The sequence below is a fragment of the Mus caroli genome, unplaced genomic scaffold (assembly GCF_978045245.1).
Source record: "Mus caroli unplaced genomic scaffold, Mus_caroli_1 scaffold_7, whole genome shotgun sequence".
In the NCBI taxonomy this organism is placed as follows: Eukaryota; Metazoa; Chordata; class Mammalia; order Rodentia; family Muridae; genus Mus; species Mus caroli.
This window is the reverse complement of record NW_028227262.1, coordinates 57,788,650-57,810,793: the sequence shown is the minus strand read 5'-3', so window position 1 is coordinate 57,810,793 and position 22,144 is coordinate 57,788,650. Positions and strand designations below refer to the sequence as shown.

General features: G+C 50.3%; 1 protein-coding gene across 1 annotated transcript in view; it reads right to left on the bottom strand.

The window, feature by feature from the left end:
- Positions 1–971: 971 nt before the first annotated feature.
- Positions 972–22,144, bottom strand: part of Nup210 (nucleoporin 210) — a 101,676-nt gene continuing 80,503 nt past the window's right edge. The window contains exons 29-40 of the mRNA XM_085840295.1: positions 19,052–19,143; positions 17,533–17,707; positions 16,197–16,372; positions 14,272–14,492; positions 12,650–12,786; positions 9,134–9,257; positions 7,928–8,074; positions 6,506–6,756; positions 5,102–5,318; positions 3,758–3,853; positions 3,596–3,679; positions 972–2,378 (exon numbers count right to left, since the gene is read on the bottom strand). Of these exons, the coding sequence (XP_085696421.1) occupies positions 2,281–2,378; positions 3,596–3,679; positions 3,758–3,853; positions 5,102–5,318; positions 6,506–6,756; positions 7,928–8,074; positions 9,134–9,257; positions 12,650–12,786; positions 14,272–14,492; positions 16,197–16,372; positions 17,533–17,707; positions 19,052–19,143 (1,818 nt within the window). The 3' untranslated portion in view covers positions 972–2,280. The remainder of the gene's footprint in view (positions 2,379–3,595; positions 3,680–3,757; positions 3,854–5,101; positions 5,319–6,505; positions 6,757–7,927; positions 8,075–9,133; positions 9,258–12,649; positions 12,787–14,271; positions 14,493–16,196; positions 16,373–17,532; positions 17,708–19,051; positions 19,144–22,144) is intronic.

Below are 22,144 nucleotides of genomic sequence, written 5' to 3'. Positions count from 1 at the left end.
GCTCCGACCTTAGTGATGGAGATGGTGAATTTGCCTGTTGAGCCCTGAGAAGAGCGCCTTCAGTCATTAGGAGACAGGAGTTTCGTTCTGTTCTAGACCCTGCCATGTCTGGATGTGATGTCCTTGCTCCTTGGATCCTGGTAGCTATCTTTTGTTTCAGAGGGGTCTTACCTGAGGGCAACACCAACACCGTGAACCAGGCAGGCATGCGTACAGTAGGTACAATACCAATCACACTCAGCAATCTGATAATGCTGTCTAGATCTTCTCGTGTACAGTGTCCTGAGGAGCTATGAGAATGACACCCGTCACCACTCACTCACACGGAGGTCCGATTTGGGAAGTGAAGTGGTGGCCATTTGGTGCTCTCAGCATGGGCAGTGCTGTGGAAGCAGGTCCCTGAGTCTGAGGAGCCCCTACTCCCCTCTCCTCCCACTTCCAATGTGGCATGAGGCAGGGAAAGAGGGAGAGAAAAAAGCACAGGGAGACAAGGGCACAGAGCAGGGCCTAGCGGAATCCTGTTTTGGTGTGACAGGGCAGGTCCCATGAGGAATGTGACAGGGCTAGTGCTGGCTAGGGTGGGGCCCATGAGGGCTCCGAGAAGGCAGGCCAGACCAAGGGCGTGTGGTGGGGGAGGGGGGCAGAGAACTGGTCCTTTGAGGTGTTCAAGATCTTGGGAGTATAGCTGGGTGGGGGGGAGGGGGAGGACAGAGAAAGGCCATTTTAAGGGGAAAGACAGACATTATAGATGACAATGAAGGAAGGAGAAGGAAGAATGACAGGTGCCTGAGAGGACTGGCAGGAAGTGGAGGGAAGGGAGACTGTGCGGTACTACTGCAGACAAGGTCCTGCTACTGACCCTGTCTCCAGGGTAGAGAGACCCCATGGCCAGAGAGGAGGTAAGGGCACCACTGGAAACAGGCCATCATAGTAAACACCCAGGCAGAGTCAGTACAAGAACCACCGCATCCTTAAGAAACTACACAGAACTTTATTAAACAAATGCAGGGAAGACTCCATTAACAGCTCTGGGGGGAGATTGAGCGGCCGGCTGGGCACAAAGACTCTATCCCCACCTCCAGAAAGTCTATCCTGTGGCTCAGCCTCAAAGGATCACACATGACCTTCAAAGGCAAACAACTCTTGGTGACGTGGTGCCCATACACGTCCACTTGGAGGTGAGTCTCTGGCTCGTTCTGACAGCACCACAGCACCTGGACCTGAAGCAGAGGCCATGTCCCTGAGCTTGGACATGAAGACGCATCGTATTCCCAAGGCATCCTCTTCTGTTCCTGGGCTAGGGAGGTGAGTGCTGGTGGCAGAGGAGGAGGAGAGGAGGGCCAATCGGGTGGCTCAGATCCGCTGAGGTACTGCATTCTGTCTTCCAAGGCAGATGAGCAGATGACATTGGGTCTCTCTGCTCCACAAGTCACAGCAGCATCTCAGAACAAACCCAGAGATCAGAAGATCCCTGCCAGGTACAGGGCAGGGCCGATGATGCTGTGGCTATTTCCAAGCCGCCTCAGGGAGAGCGAGAGGTATTCCAATACTGGTGACAGAAGCCCTTCTGCTGAAACAAGACCTCCCGGGGCTCTGAAGGGAGGGCCACTCTGCTGAGGCTCAGTAACTATCACAGTAAGAAGGCTCAGTCAGCACAGGGCTCTGGGCATGGTGTCCCCTAGGGGACATCCACATCTGCTTGCCCCCCACATTTCCTAGCAGCAGTAGGATAAGGAGAAGAGTGAGTTTTCATGAAAAAAAAAAAAAAAACAAAAAAACCAACAACAAAAACCCACAAAAAAGGGCTGGTGTGCGCATGTGCCAATGGACAAGCAATTGCCAAGCAGGTATGAAACCCTGGGTTCTATTCCAAACACCACAAAAACCCCAGGAGTAATGAGAAAATCCTTTCCCTGAGATCACTACAGTGACATTATCTGTAGATGATGTAGAAACAGCTCCCAGTACTCAAAAGCCATGAACAGGGAAGCGAGCTTCCTCGAGCAGAACAAACACAAGATTAAGCAGCACCCCCAAACCCTGCACACCACATGAGAAGGAGGGAACCAGGAAGCCCTGGCCCTCAAGACTGGGAAAGAGATTTAAAAGCAAACAAATTAAAATCCCTTGCTTGTGTGAATCAGGCAGTGATTCAGCACGGCCAGGGCAGTGAGGATGGCCTCGGGCCCAGGCGTGGTCTCACCCCGGTGTGAAAATGACAGTGACCCTTCTATCCAGGTGTCAGTTCAGCCGTGTAGTAATACCAGCCCTGCACATTGCCTAGTGAGAGGCATAGGCTGGGCTCCAGAGCCCTGAGGGAGGGCTGGCTTTGCGACCAGAAGGCAGTGTGTTGAAAGCAGCCGGAGATGAGGCAAGATCTGGGGAGGAAAGGGACGTGAGCATGAAGGAATAAATAGCCAATATCCCCACTATACTCCTCAGTGTGTGCCCATGGCATGCCAGGGGCTTATACGTAGGGCAGCAGAAACTGACAGGGGCAGGGGAGGCACGGGAAAGTCCACTGCCCAACCTGTGCTTCTGTACCCAGCAGCCTTCTGTCTCCAATGAATACCTTATGAGCTAGCGTGGGCTAATCCTGTGGAGGGTGTGGATGAGATTTACTGGGATGTGTAGGGTTCATAAGTATTTATATCCACTTAGCCTGGAACATGACCTCTGACCTTCCTGAGCTCAGTCAGAGTAGTCTGGGGTGGGTCACATGACACATCCTGCTATCTCTCCACGGAGCCCAGAGAATGGAAGAACCAGACTCTTGAGCACAATGCTATTGTAACAAGGACCTGGAGGCAAGTGAAAGGAACTTAGTCACTAAGACCCTCCCTATGGTAACTTCAACAAACACTAGGAGGAAGAGTCAGAAAGGACTGCAGCAGAACAGCTGTGCACCAAGCCAAAGCCATGAGGACAGCTAACCACCCAGCATGCTAGGATACTCAGGAGTCCTGACTTCAAGACCAGAGACAACAGGAAGAGGCTCTGATAACAGGGTGTGCATGCGTGCGTGTGTGTGCACTTCTGGCCATAAAACTGTCCTCTAACACTAAGATGAGCAGACACTAGCTCCAGGGCCTCTTACACAGGCCAAATGGGAGTCAGGAGACAAAGGGCTACTGGGCACTGCCCAGTTCCAGAGGACTCTTAGAGAAAGGAACCCCAGGAACTGTAGAGGGTGACCAAGACCTTAGGTCATCACAGACCAATAGATTACTGAAAGCAGTGGGCTTTCCGATCTTTCTCTGTGGGAGTATCTCTCATGAGGACAGCGTAGAGTCTCCATCCTCCCATCCCAACCTGACCTCTCAGTGGTAGCCCTGCCTGTCTGTTCTGGAATTCCCCTGCGTAGACAACACTGTCTCTACCAACTCCTCCCATCCCACAGCCTGCTGGGGATGGATGCCTCTGAGTCCGCGTGACACCCTTGTCCCCTGGCACATTTGTCCCTGGGGCTCAGCTCTGTCTCCTTTGCTCTGACACAGGCTGTGAAATCTAGGGTTCAGGGCCTGGATCCCACCCTTTCCCAGGAGATGACTCTAGTGGAGGCGTTCTAGGCTATGCCTGTGGCTGAGGTACTCACAGTGGGGGCTGTGCTGAGGGCTGGCACGGGGCGTGAGGGCCAGGGGTGAAGTAAGTTCCCGGGGTGCACAGACTGTATGGTAGGCTGCAAGAGTAGAGGCTGGTGAGAGTGAGTAGGGTGAGAGGGTGTGGGGTGGAGAAAGGGGTATGAGGTTGGCCTCACCTATAATGGTGACTGCTGTCCCAGCCAGCAGAGCAAAAAAGGTGAAGAACATGACTTGATAGGAGTCCAGGAAGTGTGACAGGAGGCTGGCTCCATCTGCAACAGGACAAAGACAGACATCAAAATGCCAGAGCCATAGCTGGGTCCCCTGAGGGCCTGTGCCACTAGACATCTGCATGGTTCACCATGTCCTACTGCCTGGGATGCAGGGGCGAGTCTGTCTTAGATGTGAGGTGTCTAGACAAGGGCAGCATCTCCTTCTGTCTCCCCTGGCCATCTCTGTCCTTTCCAGAAAGTATCCTTAGGTACCAGCTTGGCACATCAGGTTTTGGTGTCCTTTCTGTCAAGGAGGCAGCCAGGTTGTTCCAAAGAAAGAGAGGCAGTTCTGGAAGATGCCCTGTGAGCTTTAAAGCTTGAGCAATTGGTGGGCCAGAGGCTCACAGAATAGGAGCTCCTGCTCTGACTCCTTCCTAAGAGCCCCAGGGTGCAGGTGGGCAGCACTTCTGCCCCAAAGCTATCCACCTCTGTGGAGTGGCCTGAATCCCAGATCCCTGCTGCCTATGTCACAGTGTTATTACACTCTCTACTTGTCCCCAAGTACTTCCTGGTAGAGAGACACCAGACTGCAAGGCCCTCACTCCATGCCCTGCATCCTCTGCATGCCCACAGGCAGCTGAAGCAGGACAAGTCTGTACACAGCTGGGTAGGAAGTGAGTAGCTCCTGGCATCAGGAGGGCCCTGAGCAAAGAACTGTCCTCACACTGGACTTCCTGGGGCAGTCGGGCAGGAGTCCCAGTCATGAATAATGTTACTTCTCCATAGGCCAACACATGTCTGGAGAGTAGGTTGGAGGGAGGAGAGTCTAATCCTGTGTTAACCAAGAGGTGATGCTTGACGGGCAGTCTGAGACAGTTGAGGACATAGGTCAATGGGAAATGACATTGTATGCAGAGTAAACAGTGATGCCAATGACTCTGACTGGGGTCTCGTGTTCCAGAAACAGGCAAGAAACAGGTTGGTGCTGGATCAGGAAGCGTAGGGGGAGGCGAGTTATGAATGGGCAGGAGAGACCATATGGGTCTCAGGGGTCACTGCAGGGATGTGGGCTTTACACTTGAGAGATGGAGCCATGGCAGGATTTTGAGCACAGGGCTTTGCTGAGGATGTGGTGACAAGGGAAGTATTGTGGCACTGGTGACAGAAAGAGACTGCCACTTTGAGAGACATTTTTTGTTTCTGACTTGTTCAACTTTCACGCTGTAGGTGCCCACCAATACCCAAGGCCCCCTGCCCCAGCTTTCCCTGTCCAGATCTGGGTCAGTTGATGTCTCATCTATAACTCACAGGGACCAGGCCCACGACGATCCAACACAAAGGCCACAGTGACTGGAATGGTGATGGCCTGGTTAGTGGCAGGGCTGGAGAAGGTCAGGGCAGTGGACAGAGGGCCCTGGCTGCCAGCTGTGGGATCCAAGATACCAACTGTGTACGTGATGAAGCTGGGCAGCCCAAATGACTTCTCTTTCACGAAGGCTAGCACTGCCGGGGATCCGGATTTCACCTGGGAAGAAGGCAGTGCTGAGGAGGCATGCTCTGCAGGGAGTGCACACTGTAGTGTCCCACAGGTGGGACCGCAGGTGTCCAGCTCATCTCTGGACACACCCTTCTAACCACATATGCTGGACTTCTCTCCCAGGACCAGGTGGGCCCTGATACCCTGAAGCATGACCCACATTCAGAATCTGCTAAAGAGGGCATGATCAATATTACTGAATTCTAGTTGAGCATAAAAATGTTAGCCAACCCAAAGTAGCACCTAAAACCAAGTCCCCACAAAGCAGCATCTCTAGCCCATCAGGCTGCCACAGCAACTATATACCTCGTCTTCTTCTCTTGTGAGCAGTTAACCACAGCAAGACAAGAGAAGCAGGCTACAGGGTTCCTCCAACCACACATCAGAGCTCTCCCTGTAGGCTTGTTGGACTGAAGCCTCAGAGGCCAGTCATATATCAGCCAGAAGAAAAGGGGAAGAAGGAGACAAAGAGGAGGAAGAGGAAGAAGATGAAGAGGAGGAAGGGGGAGGGAGAAGAGAAAGAGGGGAGGAAGAGGAAGAAGGGGAGGAGGAGGAAGAAGAGGAGGAAGAGGAGGGAGAGGGGAGGAGGAGAAAGAGAAGGAAGAAGAGGAGGAAGAGGAGGAGGAGGAAGAGAAGGAAGAAGAGGAGGAAGAGGAGGAGGAGGAGGAGGAAGAGAAGGAAGAAGAGGAGGAAGAGGAGGAGGAGGAAGAGAAGGAAGAAGAGGAGGAAGAGGAGGAGGAGGAGGAAGAGAAGGAAGAAGAGGAGGAAGAGGAGGAGGAGGAAGAGAAGGAAGAAGAGGAGGAAGAGAAGGAAGAGGAGGAGGCAGAGGAGGGGAGGAGGAGGAAGTGACAGTAACTGTAAAACGTGTACAGCAGTGGCCTATCCCAACATGGAACAGGGTACCCTGAATCAGAATGCACTAACTCCTGCACTAACTGTACAAAGCACATTCTAACCCTAATCACTAACCACAGCCGCTAATCCTAGCCTCTAATATCTTACACTGTTAAGCCCAACCTTTAACACTAAGCCTAGTCTGTAAACCAGGCAACTAAAAATATTTCTACCTTTAAGCCTGAAGCCAACCCTCGTCTGAGCCCTAACCCTAGCCTCACAACTCTAAATCCTAACCTGAACCAGCTCTGGCCTGACCCAAAGCCCCCACAGCAGCTTACCTCCAAGTTTTCCAGAATCTCCACAGCACCAAAGACTTTGACCTCGGCGCTGGTATAGTGGTTGCTCAAAAGGATTTCTGCCTGGTTGGCATAGAGCCCTGGACTGAAGGGGACCTCAGCTCCCACCTTCTCTACAGAGGTATAGCTGCTGGGGATGGAGGCGGTGACTGCCAGTGATGTCTTCTTCATGTTCAAGTGCTTCAGTTGCTTATCTGTCAGCCTGTGCATAGTAACCGAGCAGAGGTACTGGCCTGTGGAGAGAAGTCTTGTTCTTATATGTGTGCACAGATCCCCCACCTTGGCCCTACTCTATGACAAGGGAACTCCAAGACACACTTGAGAGACAGCTAATAAGCTACTTCCTCCAGGAGTCCTCCTAGGAATACCCCTTCAGAGCCCCGGGCCAGCCTGGACACCTTCTCTGTAACCAGTGGTCCTCTCACTTTCTCAGAATTCTCTGATGATGAGGTTTGCACTGAATAGTACTCTTGGGACAGGCATCATGTTTGGGCCAGCTCTGTAGCACAAGCCCCAGGCAACCTGGTCCAGAGCAAGGGCAGATAATGGTACACATGATCCAACCCTGGGCTACAGGTCAAGCTAGAGCTGACTTCAAGATGCCCCTGTTCCAGGTGCAGCAGAAGGTTGTGTTGACAACCACTGTCTAGTCCTGTCCTGTCCTGTCCTGTCCTGTCCTGTCCTGTCCTTAGTGCCTGGCCCAGGGCAGATGAGCCCGGTATTAATGAGCAGGGCCTCAGGCAGTTGGGCAACCTGGAATCTGGACACATGGGCTAGACTCCATCAACGACACACAACTAGAAGTGTCTAGATGAGTAAACTTCCTTGTTCAACAAGGACCTCCTCTGTGCTAGATGCTGGTGAGGCCAGGATACCAATCATCCATCTGCCATACACCTGCACCCTGTCAGCCAGAAGCATTCCATGCCATGCAGTGGGGCCAGGCAGGCTTGCCAGCCTAAAGTGCTGGTCGTCAGCCCAACCACTCTGGTGTCCTGAGCTTTGGAGTGGCTGTGTCTTAGCATGCTCAAATATTGCTCACAACTATTTCATATGATGCCAGTCACCTCTCACTTGCTCTATGCAGGCAGTGGAGGACAGGGCATCCTCAGTCTAGAGAGGAGGGTTTAGAAGGGTATAAGCCTCTATTCAAAGCTGAGTGATGGGATTATAGAAAAAGACTCCAGTCTGGGTTTGGAGCTGAGCTCTGCAGAGTAGAGGTGATGTCAAAGGCGACTCCTCCTTGGCAGGCATAGAGTAGTAACAGAGATTATAGCCTAACAACGCCAGGCTGGACTCCCAACAACCTCTGCCTATCTGGACATATGGCCATTGTGTAGTATACACTTAGGACCCAGATATCCAGCTGGCATTCACTGCATTTTAAATTCTTTGCAAATTTACCCAGAGCAGCATCAAATCCTGGTTCCACGGTGAAGACATCACAAGCAGGGAAGTCAAAGACATCTTGCTTGAACTGGAGTTGGCAGCTGATGAGGGACTCAGGGTGCAAGGCTTCAATGGCCTCTCGCTGGGCAGGGGAGCACTCACCTAAAGGCACAGGGGCAGTGATGAGATGAGAAGGGCTTGGGCCAAGCACAAGGCTACCACAGCCATCACCAACTAAAATGAGGGAGCAGGCCCTACAGAGCGGGACAGGGGTGCACAGCACCAGTATCCATCCAATCCTGTTCCCATTCAGGGAGCTCAGCAGTCAATGAGGCTCGCTGAAGGTACTATGTCTTTCATTAAACATAAGGATCCTGACCCAGAGGATGAGCGACTGGAGATGGGGATTCCAGCATGAGCGCTGAGCCTGCACAGAGGGCATGGTGACAGGAAATCTACTGATGACCTGTAATCAGCAAGGAGAAATGGCCATTGGCCATTTGCTTCTGCACACTGGGAGGACAGAGGCTCTCTATAAACACGCTGCACATAGTTCTGGCAACAGTAGACTATTTTCCCACTTGCACTAAAGGAGGAAAACAGCATTTCCATGATGTAGTAAATGTACCCCATTAATCACAATGAGAATAGTGGAACTTAATTCATCCGTTAAGTGGTTAAAAACAATCTGTATCGACATATTTATTTCTGGCACTTGCTGTCCAGGGCTGTCACAGGCGAAGAGTGAGATGGAATGTTCTATGCATGACTAGGGAGAGGTAATTATAAAAATCAAAACCAGCCACCAGCCTGCGATGTCATTAGTTTCTACCATCAGCTGCAGTGGACTGTGGCTTGCTCTGCTCATGCCCTAGGGCTGCAATCACAGCTCTGACTCAGCCCAGGCAGTTTCTTGGAGCTGTGCTCTTATGAAGGCACCTTTCACGCTTTGGCTTATGGAGGCCTCGTGTTTCTTAGAGCTGCAAGGAGTGGATGAGCGGGGGCTGAAGGCTCTCTCTGGAGTTAGAGGTGAGTCTGAATAAGAAAAAGAGGGCTGGGGGTATTGCTTGGTGGTATAGCATGTGCTTGTGGTGTGTTATGGCCCTGAGCTCAATCCCCAACACCACAAAACAACAACAAAACCCAAACAGATAAAGGGCACAGAGGCTACTCCCCGCTCCCCAAGTCTCCCCAAATGCCCATGGCCTGCTCATCCTGTACCAAGTAGGTTAGAGCTCCTGTCTCCCACGCTGACAGTCACTTTGGAGGCTGTGGCTTCCTGGATACTGGTCTGGGCAGAGTGGAGGCGACGGGCCACAATCTTCTGAGGGGTGCCGACCACTATCTAGGGAAACAAGTCAGTTGTGCTGAGCGACGAGTGCATGCTGGCTTGTGCTGGGCATTTTTCATGACCTTACTTGTAGCTTGTATCACCTACACCCCAGGCAACACAATCTAATGAGCTCACAGCTTACATCCTGGTCGGAGTGTGGCAGGGTTACCTGTCAGAGCCCTAACAGGTCATCCCAACTCTCCCACCCTATGAGAGCAAAGCTAGATCTGATATCAAAGCCAAGGCAGGAGGTAGAGCCAGGGCACCTGGCAGAACTGGATCAGCAGCAAGGCCAGGGCTAACAGCAGGCTGAACCCACTTAGTGGTCCAAGGCAGGCCACATACTCCTGCCATCATCTTTCCTCTGCTCACAGATCTGGTTAACTAATCTGTCACAAGGACAGAAGATCCTTATTCAGAATGGATCAATCAGACCCAAATGTGTACAGAATAAGGCTCCCCCAGAGGCCAGCCTGCCAGGACGTACTCCACCTGGTATTGTACCCCACCTGGTACCTCTTGTGCATACTCTATCCCCTGTGCAGACTTTCTTCTACTGGGATGCCCCTCTATGTTTCTCTGTAAGAACCACAGGCCTATGCCCCTCTTTGGCTAGCATGTTGATCACCCTTTCTGGTAGGGGCAAGTGCTTTGGAGGCTCTTCTTGTGGGTCCCTTTTGTGCAGTAAAGTCATGGCAGCAGGAAAGGCTCCCTTTCCTGGTGGGACAGCTCACAGCCCCACCATATGGGGGGCCACGGTACCTCTGGCCTTACCAATACTTCCAGTCACTGTACTGCTTCCTTCCAGGAGTAGCTGCTGCCCAAGGGACCAACAGAAGTGCCCACCACTTCCACTTTTCTTTTTTTTTTTTTTTCTGTCCATGATGGGTCTTCTCACAGTTTCTCCTTCTCTGTCTGGCCTACTCCTGAATGATCATCCCATATCCAGGTATATCCCACATTAAGGTATAGCACCATCCCTGTGCTAGACAGCCTAGTGCAGCCCCAGTCTTCAGGAAGGGGCACAGGGACTGCAAACTCAGCACCCAACTGTGCCCTTCCCACCTCAGCCAGAGAAGTGACACCCATTTCAAACACTCCCAGATCCACTCGCTGTCTTCCTCCAGCATACACCCTTACTTCTATTCCCCACTCAGAATAAAGAACCATCACATGCCAGGTCAGTGGGGACAGATCCGGGAGAGTTACCCCACGCCCTCCTCCACACCACCCCATCCAGTCTACCAGCAGGTCATCCTGCAGCAACTCCACCACTATGTGCCTCTGATCTGCATCATTCTGATTTAAAACCAAAGTCTATGTAGTCTGACATAAACAAGCTAACACCCTGCTCTCCAACTGGAACATTAGCAGCAAACACAGAGGAGCAAACATTTGTGAGACTGTCTTAGTCAGGGTTTCTATTACTGAGATGAAACACCATGACCAAAAAGCAAGTCGGGGAGGAAAGGATTTATTTGGCTTACACTTCCAGATCACAATCCATCATTGGAGGAAGTCAGGACATGAACTCAAGCAGGGCTGGAACCTGGAGGTAGGAGCCGATGCAGAAGCTATGGAGGGGTGCTCCTTACTGGCTTGCTTAACATGGCTTACTCAGCCTGCTTTCTTATAGAACCCAGGACCACCAGCCCAGGGATGGCACCACCCAAAGTGGGCTGGACCCTCCCATTGATCACTAATTGAGAAAATGCCTTACAGCTGGATCTCATGGAGGTATTTCCTCAAGTGAGGTTCCTTTCTCTCTGATGTATTAAGTTGACACACAAATCAGCCAGAACAGATACTAAGTGCCACCCAACCTTCTCCCTCCCTGTTAGCTAAGTATGCTACATCACAGTGTGGTGTATCCCTTGGGCACAGAGGGAACTTGCCCAGGTTAACCTTGGATTTGAACCCAGACTGACAGAATAACTTGAAAGTCTAGGTTGCCCTAAAATCCTTATGCTGCTACAATCTCAGACTCTCAGGAAGTGACACTGCGTGGGTATGCCCAGTTAAAGCCACCCTTAAACCACTGCACCCAGCTTCCTGGCCTAGCCCGGAACCTCATGATCTGCCTATAAAGCCAGACCATAGGTTCCTCCCACACATATCCTATGATCCAGCTCACCCAGGGTTCTCTCTCAAACCCCATATACCTTGGTGACTGCTGGTTCCTCTCATGACCATTCTTAGGGACCTCTTCTGTGAAGCAGAGCTTTATTAATCAGAGTGCCTCTATCTGCAGCCACTCGCCTGAACCACAGCACTAAATATGTAAACTATTAGGTTAAACTGCTGGATTCGATAAAGCACACGCTGGCTCTAAAAATGAGACAGGTTTGGAACTCAGCCAGACTAGGGTCATTGACTTGTTCTCGGCTGGAGAGAAAGGGTTTTGTTCGCTTTCATAAAGACTCAAAGGTGACTTGCTGGGGGGAAGTTATACTTTGCCAGGTGATGCCAAATCACTGGGTTGCCCATCCCATGCCTGAACTCCCTGGGGGAAATGCCCACCCCAATGGCTGCAGGATCATGCTGGCTGCCAGACAAGTGTGGATGTCGGTGGATGGGTAGAATCAATCGACCAGATCTCTCCCCCGATGCTGGTTTGGACGTGAGAGGGATGCTTGGGATGGACAGGGAACTGGTTCCCATCTCACACTTAGTGGGTGGCTGATTCTCCTAGATCTTGACAGCTGCAGATAAGCTCTGGCAGGAGGCCTGGTTATTTGTTTCTTAAAGAAAGAGGAATCAGAGGTACAGCCAGGCTTTTGTACCTGCTGCTTTGGCAGCTTTGGATTCAACCAACAACAGATCAAAAATAGTCAGAGGGAAAGTGCATTTGTTCTGAGCAGAGACAGGCACTTCCTAAACAGCACAGGCTAACAACCACTCACACGACATAGCATCAATTAGCTACTGTAAGTCAGAGGTGATTTCAAACATACAGGGGGTGACAAACACCAGGGATGCATGGGAGATTCAGTTCAAGGCCAGCCTAGGCTACACAGTAAGATCCTGTCTCTAAACAGACACATAAACAAAAGACCATGAAACTAAACAAAATAAAAATAGGCAGGAGGTGCTGAGGTCTTATGCCTTCGTGTAAAGAGATCTGGTCATGATCAGGTTCTGGTATCTGGAGGCATACATACGACGATGTATGTGCTGGGGATACAATGGTGGGCTGTATGTGTGTGTTTGCTTGCTTGAGTTTTGAGTCAGTCTTACTATGTAAGCCAGGATGGTCTCAAACTCAAAGTAATCTTCTGCCTCAGCCTCCCAAGTGCAAACATGGATCTCCAAGTCCAGTTACAGACACACGCTGATGCTCTCACTGCCTCTAACAGGGTTCGCTGGCCATAACTGCTCCTGGCTGCTCTCAGTCGAAGACCTACCTCCTTGAAGGTCTTCAGCTGCCCAGCGATCTCGTAGTAAACAGTCACAGACCCTGCATCTCGGGCTATAGCCACGCCTGTCTTAGGGTCAATGTAGAGGACATGGCTGGCTGAGGAGCTCCAGGTCCCTGAGACACCTGAGAGAATAAACCCAGATATCATCCATTGTGTTTGGACGCATAGCCCAAACCTAGCTCCCCACTCCCCTCTGTCTGTGAGGGATTCCTCATCTTCAGGGAGGAATCCACATAGACCTATAAAGTGGTCCTCCCACCTTCCCAGCTCTGGCCGCCTGCGACTCTTCCTCTGCACCTGTTCAGGAGGCGCCAGCTCCCCCTGTACCTTCCCATCTGGAATCTGTTTTCACAAGACCCTTTCCCAATTCTTTGTCCCGGGTGAGCTGGGGCCGTATCTCTGGGCCCATCTCACTGCCCAGCACTGTCACTTCCTCTTTAAAAACAGAGAGCAGACCACCTGGCGATGTGTTGATAATAAAAATAAGAAATCATAGGCTGGAGAGACTGTTTAGTGGTTAAGAGTGCTTTCTGCTCTGCTTTGCAGAGGACCCAAGTTCAATTCCCAGCAACAGGCAAGACATTCATACACATAAAATAAAAATAAATAAACCATAACAACAACAACAATCATCCAGCCCAGATGAACTGATTATTCATAAAATTGCTATCTGGATTAAACAGATAAAATTTACTCTGTAAATACTTGACTTAGTAACATTTTTATAATTTATATATATATATATATATATATATATATATATATATATATATATATATATATAACATACTTTAAATGCCTCTTTAAAAAGGCTCAGTTTCACACAGCCACTTTGTTCCCAATAAATAATATAATTCAAAAACATCCTTCTACCTGTAGCAGATAACAGTTTTATTTCTATCTTCCTCCCTTGCCCTATCTCCTCTTTCTTTCCTCTTTTCAAGACAAGGTCTCACTGCATGCTAGACTACCCCGGAACTCACTGTACTGATCAGACTGGTCTCAGACTCATGTCAAGCGCCCAGTCTCAGCCTCCTCAGTGTTGGGATTGCAGGTGTAAGTACCACACCTGGCTACTACTTAATTTCCTTTGAAAGTAAATTAAAGAGACTAAAGCAAGGGGACCAATCAGGAAAAAAAAAGCAAGTATCTGTGTATAACTTACAGGGATGTGGGAACTCATTTTCTGCTCAGGTGTCCCAGAGACATGTATGTATGTTCCACTAGCCCACAATCTATCTGATTACAGATTCGTTCCCTCGCTGCATCAGCCACATGGTAAGCATGCGCTTGCAGAGGCAACTGGGTGATAAAGTATATGCATAGGACTCTTCCACAAGACTAGACAATTCTACTGGGCAGTACAATTCCAAGGTAGGGGAGGACAGACTTTTGCTGCAAACCACTAGAGAGTGAACGCAGACGGCTGCACTGCCAATACCATCTCCACTGCTACCTAACTACAAATGAACAGGCATTGCCAAGTGGCAGAGTGAATGTGGCCCTTGGGCAGTATCCTCCGAGCCACCTGTACAACTCCTACGATGTGGCACCAAGCATCTTCGGCAGTGCCATACCCTAGCATGAACCAGTCACTTCCCTCTTACCTCCCAGGCTAGTGAGAACACTAGCCAGACAGAGGATGTCACCCACCACCACGGCTCCAGACAACTCTGGGGTGATGGCCTGTAGGACAGGTAGTGGCACGAAGTCGGAGAGGCCGAGGTGCTCCACATCCCACACATGGAGCAGCGTCAAGCCCACACTGACTGTGCGGATGATGCAGGTGTTGTTGGTGGCACCCTTGCCGATCTGCACGAAGTCATCTCTAGGGACAGGGGAAAGGCGGGCTGAAGCTCAGAAGAGAAGGCAGAGGGAAAACAGAAAAAGTATGCAGCCCTATCACCTACTGAGCAACACTGGGGCTAACTGTGGTCCCAGATGTGGCTCTACTCTAGGGACACAGACTTGACACTTCCTTCCTTGTCATTCTTGAGACACAACCCTCAGCACGGATCATCCAACATCATCTTGCTCACACTCAAGAGGGAAGCAGAGGCCCAAGGAAGAAAATGATCCACACAGGACATGCTAAAAAGGTGCAGGCTGCCTTTCACCATGTGGCTGGCCCAAGCACTGCTGTGCTGTATGTCTGGTCCTGTCAAGCAGGAGCAAGGACGGATATGGTGCATCTGTTGTCGGGATCAAACAAGGCTGGTAGTGGGAAGGCACTCCTAACACAACTGCGAGACCCTCATTGTGAGGGATGCCAGAGGAGAGCGTAGAGCAGGTAGGAGTGAGGGTCATGTTGTCTGACTCCATCCAGGCCTCCTCCATGCTGACTCCAAAATGGTTGCTATGAGCAGGTACTTCTGGCCATACTAGGCCTGAGTGACTTCTATGGTATGGCTAACGGTGGCCATACCTGGGCTCTACTTCCCCCAAGGCAGATAGACAGATGGTACTATGAGTAGTGCCCTGCAGTTATACAGAGACCCTCGTGAGAACTCTCCATGGATGGGTTAGGTATATTCTTTGTGTGAGAGGTGGGAGTGCCTTGGGGAGATGAGCTACCTTGTCAAAATCACAGGATTAGGTTTCCTGCTCAGGCTCCTGCCATGCAATGTCCTTATCCCTGTCCTTCAGGGTTCTGAGCCAAGTTGGAATGGTAACCAACATCTGGATAGTTCAAGAAGCCCCAGCCTCAGCCAAAGTGTCTCCCTCATACCTCTACAATGCCCTAGGACAGTGGCCACCGACCTTTAAAATCATGGAGTGCTGACCTCTATAGAAATGTATCTCTAACTACCCAGAGGATGCTGATGTCAGAGGGGAGATGTGCACAGAGAGTCACTGCCATCCAGCAGACTCAAACATTTGGCAGGCTACATTGAAGCCTGGGCCCTCCTGTCACCCTCTTCCTTCTCACACCAGGATCGAGGCTGCATCAGGGATTAAGTCAGCCTAAGAAAATCATGCTTGGAGCTGGCTAAATTCAAACCATACTTTCTAGCTGGTAGCTCAGGGCAAATGGCTTGACTACTCTGGGCCTATGTAACAGGGCAAGGGGAGGAACCAGAAAGATGTAACACAGATGTTCAGTGTGTGGCTTCTCTCTCATGTGTCCATGCAGTGTGGGGCATGTTCCTTGTTCTCCATCCACTGATGACAGTGCCTACAGATGCTACATCTCCCTGCACGTTCCTTTCCTGGTCACAGGAGAGCCTTCCACAAAACCTCTAGTCTCAGCTCTCTGTAGGTGTGCTCTGCTTCCTGCCCATTAGGGAGCGACATCAAGTAACAAGTTCCTGTCACATACAAACAAAGGCCTGGGCCTTTCTTCCCCCTCACTCCCTCTGCCTCTTGACTGGACTTGCTGCCTCCAGGCCTGGCCTGTGTGGTGTGGCATGTCATCCCTTCCGTCGTCCTTCCATAGCATTTGCCTTTCTTTCATCACCCATCTGGACCTATATATGAAACCCAGATACCACAAGCCCAGCTTCTTGGGAAACAAGAAATGCCTATGTCCTACCTGTTAGTGGCAAAATTGAGGACTGAATTATGAGCATGGAAGATGTCTCCAGAGCTGTCGTGGAAGTGGACAATGAAGGTCACAGTCATCCCCAGAGGCAGAGCTGTCAGCACCTCCTTGTGCTGAGTGTGCAGGACTGGGCTCATGGAGATCCTCAGGTATGAAACAGGAGAGACCTGGAGGACAGCATTCGGGTGTTGGTGATACCTGCCCGAGTGGGTCCCTATTTCAGGGACACTTAGTAGGTGGGCTGACTTCAGAGTGTGAGGAAGAAAGACTTTGCTTTTTAGAGTTCCCACCTAACAACACGGTTTCTATCACCCCATACAGCTAGTCAGCCTCTAAGAGACTCGGTGAGACAGGATCCAGGACTGAAAACTTAGGTAATGGTTCACAGGGCCAGAATGCCCTCTGTGCCATGGCTGCCATGTTCAGAGTTGTGGGAGAAGGTTCTCAGGGCACGTGAAGTAGAAGCAATGCCCACTGGATGGAGAAGAGGTGCCATGTGCCTACACCCCTACATCAGGGGTGCTGATGGAAGTCAACAGTGGGACACTTAGAGCCACCTCTGATAAAAGGCAGGTAAACAATCATCCTGACTCTAGACAAGAAGCCTCCACAAGGCCATCAAAATCCAAAGCCCACAAGCCAGATTAACTGTTGCAGGGCTGGGATATGATGAACACCTCGTACTTTCTGTCACTCAAAAAGTAGGTGGGCTGCATTTGCTTGGCCCACTAAATAAAACAAGCTACAGTCCAGGCCTGAATCAAAGCGTCCTGTGACTGAGTGAGCTTTGTCCTCTAGGATCCAGAAGGTGGTGACAATGTGACAGGGTGCCCGAGGAGGTCTCTGTCCCCAGTAGGCACCGAACACTGTGTAGCCTTGAGTGACACCTGAGTCAGTTTCTCTGATTCAAAATGAGCCACTATGTCCTCAGAGTTGATACAATTATCTGCATGTCTGGTACTGAGTATACTTTATACCAGAAAGAACTGACTATGTCCAGGCTCTGTGCTGACCTGAGCAGCAGTGGGTGGTGGGAATGCCTGTGATCAGGAAGAAGAGACCATCAGCATGCTTGTTCTCTAGGACTCTGGGCCTTTTGTGGATGTCACAGTGCCTCAGTTTCCCCTTCTATGAAACAATCTAGGCAGAATCAATAACTCTCCAGGACATTTGGACCCAGTGGCTCACAATCTAGCCAGGGCTTTTGCCTGCAAGTGTTCTTGGATAAATTCCTAAGTAGAATTCCTCAGCTGGAGGGTGAATCACTTTTACACCTGAGAGAGTGTCACGTCTGAGCTTTTACAGACAGTGTGAAAGGCAATCTTACCTTTACAGCGACAAGGATAGTCTGGTTGGTGCCGAAAGGCTCCTGTGCAATCACTTCCAGGGTGGACACTCCAATTCCAGAGCCCGACACCAGAAACCCTTTCTCATCAGTGTGAACAATGGGAGCCTTCTCAGGCCCATCAAGGACACGGTAGCTCAGAATGGCTGCACCATCCCTTTGGAAAGAAAGGTGATCTGTTTTTATGATGCATGGAGAAGCTATGGCACAGGGAGACCCAGCAAGTTAATATGAAGATTTCACATCTGTGACTTACCAGGACCTTGTGGTCCTATCAATCACCCACAGAAGCCTAACGTGGAAAACTCACAACTTTGGGAACAGTATATAGCCAAGGGTCAGTCATCAGGATGGGAAACCATGAGACCAGAGTTTCATCAATCACACTTTGTAAAACAGATCGTTTCTATGGCAAGTCATTTTCTCTTATTGAAATGAGGCAGCTTGGGTGCGGAACAGTGTGGGGGCTTTGAGCTGTATGGACCTCTATTTGCAAGGACTGCTAAAGGAAAGGCTCACAGCATTTCATGCACTCCTCAACATGGCAACCAACGAGAGACCTCTAGTTTCCACTCCCTGCAAACTCTGCAGCTGTGCTCTAGATAAGTTTAAGCAAGTGGTACAGCCTCTGCCTGAACATTCTTCTACCAGCTCCCTCCTTGTACTCTAAAGAAGTCTTATTCATCCTTTAAGATGCCCTTAAGTCAGGCATCTCCACCTGTGACCCCTCCTCTAAATCTCTACAGAGAAATCCTTCTCTGGGCTCCACCTGAAAGTCACACATCACTTTCTTTCCATCCTTCTGCTGCCCCTGAAGGCACTGTGTGTCCTTCACCTCTGTGGTCATACAGCCTAGCACCGCATCTGCTCCTGAGTTATTTCTGGCTGAATGAACCCTGAGTGCCTCAGGCAACATGGTTGTGTGGCCCAGAGTCCCCCACTCACCAACTGCTACTGAAGTGTAAGTCATGTTATGAAAGGTGTCCGTGGTGAATCTAAGGATGAGCCCTGCTTGTAGCCAGCCTTTAAAACAAGTCACCAGCACGGGCATGTGCCCTCACCTCCTGGGAACTTAAGTGCAGCTTTTCCTTTGGTAGGCTGTGATGGGGCCGAAGCTCTGCATTCTATCCTGTTCCCCAGTGCCACTGCTATTGCTAATTCATGGGCTGTACTTCAAGTGGCGAGTCTTGCAAACACAGGGGCATTTGAAAAATTTAACACTTCTAAGTTGGTACTTTGGTCCCTTTTAAAGACTGAATTCGACAGTGCTCATAAAATGGTTTTTGGCTACAGGGAACAGAAGAGGGATCCTGAAAGGCTATGGTAGAATCAAGCATATCCCTGGGAAGAACAGAGGAGGGGGATGCAGAAGCCACCCTAATTCAAGCACACCACCCTGAAAGATCCCCTGCATGCACCCAGGGCACCTGACAACTGTGACAAATGGCTTGTCGGATGGGACGAGAGTGTCCTCGCAGAAAACAGGAGCTGAGTCACAAACCTGTTTGTCTGCAGCTTTATAAATGAGTTGGGTGACATTAGTATTTGTTCTGCTTCTATTTCAGGGTTCAGCAGCCGCAGTTTTTCAAATACCTGGAAAAGAGTGAGCCATATTTCCTACCCCAACCAGACCCACATCCAATCTGAGCATCTGCTCTCCCTCAGTGAGGGCTGAGAAGAGACGTGAAGTTGCTCTTAGTACCTTCCAGGTGGCCTGGGGAGTGATAGAGAGGGCAGGCCTTTAGGGTATGACAAGGCCAGGCCAAATATGATCCCTTCACTCAAGAGATATTCTGAGGCCTTGAGGAGAATTTGATCCTTTCTCCATATAGCCCATTACCACCCCAGTCCTGCTGTTTAAAGTCTCCTAGAGCTGCTAGATTTTAGATTGCTTCCAGTCTGGTTCAAGGGCCCACACATTCTGACACTGCGCTCAACTCTCAGCTTCTGACGGGATCAGATGGGCCTCCCAAGGGGTATAAACATCTAGACAGTCCAGATCCTGAGCAGATGGGCAGCTCTCTGAGGAGGAAACAGTTCAAGTTGTTCCTCTGGCACCTCTGTGATCTCTACAGCAGATCCCTGTGGGTTCTGGAACCACCTGTCTCTAGAGACTGGACCTGAGGCAAAAGGCCTCATCCCAAAGGGAGAGTTGAAAAACAGCCTCAGAAAGACCCAGAGGGCTTTGGTGTCAGGAGCACTTGGGGCAGAATCAGAGGCTATCTCTACACAGACAGGTGCTCCTGAGCATGGAATGGCCCCACTGACTGACTTGAGGCCCTCGCTGCACAGTGGGTTCACCCACAAGCAGACTTACTCCTATTCCCTTAAAGCGCATCTTCTTTTTATTTTTTTTTAATTTTTTTTCCTTTATTTTTTTTTAATTAGGTAATTTCCTCAATTACATTTCCAATGCTATCCAAAAAGTCCCCAATACACTCCCCCCCCCAGTTCCCCACCCACCCACCCCCACCCCTTGGCCCTGGCATTCCCCTGTACAGGGGCATATAAAGTTGGCAAGTCCAATGGGCCTCTCTTTCCAGTGATGGCCTACTAGGCCATCTTTTGCATCTTCTTTTTAGATGGAGGTAAACTCACTTTACCATCAGCTGTGAGAAGGCCAACAGACCAGCACCTTGGGAAACAGCATCTGTGGGGCAGGCACCAGGGAGTGGTGGGGCACTGTGGTGAACTAGAGAGTGGGGCTTCAAGTACAGGGAAGCTGGGCTTCATTTATCTGCTGTTTCTGCCATGTGGCAAAACCATACTGGCAACAACAACAACAAAACACACTTGTGGGCTGGTCCCCAATCTCCTGGTCTGGCTTACTATAGCCCCAGTGGCTGTTAAGGAGGGAAAATGGACACAGACCCACTCAGACTCAAAACTGTTAAGTCCTGCGTGTAAGTCATGTGTTCTTTGTAACTGTGTCTGTCTGTATCTGAGTGGGGAAACCTCTAAACTCACTTGTCTGTTACTTGCATGTGCCTTTGTGTAGACACTGTCTATGTGTCCCTGTGTGAGTGTGAGCGCAGGTCTCTGCTTCCGTTAGCGCATGCACATGTGAGAGAAGAGGCAATAGAAGAGAATAGTTATTTCTTTGAAAATCAGCTTCTTTGTCCCGGAGCTTAGCATGCGTGAGGGGGAGGGAAAGAGAGGACGGAGAAAAGCTCATTTCTTCTCCAGGAGGGGGTGTGAACCTTTTGTTCTTTCTCCTGGTACTCAGGGGATACCTTCAGTTTTTCTTTGTAGCTTACAAGGTGTCAGGGGTTACAGAATCCCAGATCAGCAGCAAGATGCCCTTGAATCGAAACACCCTCTCCAGAGGCAAGTTATCAACTGCTCTATCAGAGGGGGGTGTGTGCACGTGCACATGTGTGTACACGGGCCTATGAGGATGCTTCTGTGTGTAGGCTCATGCATGTGTTGGTGCAGAGGTTAGAGGTTATCCTCAGGTGTTATGTCTTATGTACTGTCAATCTTATTTTTAACGACAGACTCTTACTGGCCTGGGGCTTGCAGATGAGATGACACTGGCTAAATGTGTACCTGGTACCCACAAAGGTCAGAAGAGGGCATCAGATCCCTTGCAATGGTTATAAATCACCATGTGGGTACTGGGACCTGAACCTGGGTCTTCTGTAAAAGCAACAAGTGCTCTTAATCTCGGAGCCACCTCTCTAGGCCCACACCTGGCTTTTTTATGGATTCTAAGGACCGGACTCTGATCCTCATGCACAGGAAGAACTTTACTAACAGCTACTTCTCTAGCCTAACTCCATGTTTTACAGGACCTAGAGATACAAAGACTCATCCAGAAGGAGGAAAGGGTGTGTGTGTGTGTGTGTGTGTGTGTGTGTGTGTGTGTGTGAGAGAGAGAGAGAGAGAGAGAGAGAGAGAAAGCGAGCGAGCGAGAGAGAGAGAGAGAGAGAGAGAGAGAAAGCGAGCGAGCGAGAGAGAGAGAGAGAGAGAGAGAGAGAGAGAGAGAGAGAGAGAGAGAGAGAGACAGAAACAGAGAGAGAGACAGAGACAGAGACAGAGAGAGAGACAGAGAGAACGAACACGAAGACAACAGGCTCTAACAGGGGAATCTCGAAGCCAGACTGAGTTGTTCTCGGTGGGGCCATAGGCCCTCCCTTGCTACAGGACAGAACACAATTCCTCCAGCCCTGTGTGGCCTTGATCCTTTGTTCCTTGGGCCTCTGGTTCATCCACAAGTGGGCTGCCTGTTTGTTGGACTCCTCGTTGGAGGTGTCAATTTCAGAAGCAGAGAAAAGCAAGCCTGCCTCTATTAGGAAGTCTAGAAGTGATTGTTAAATAAATGCACAGGATTAAATTTCAGACGTGATGGGCTCCTGTCCCAATATCAGGATGCTCCCAGACCTAAGAGTGAACTGCATTTCTGGCATCTCTAGGCCACTGCACAGGTTATTTACCAGCCAAGCCCTCTCCCCTTTGGAGCTGTAGTCAGGCTTATCTCTGCCTTCCCTGGCACCTTCTGTACACTCTCCTCTCCTCTCTCCACCTGCCTCCTGCCCTGATGAATAATGGAGACTGAGGATGTATGCCTCAAATTCCTCAGCAGTCTAGGAGG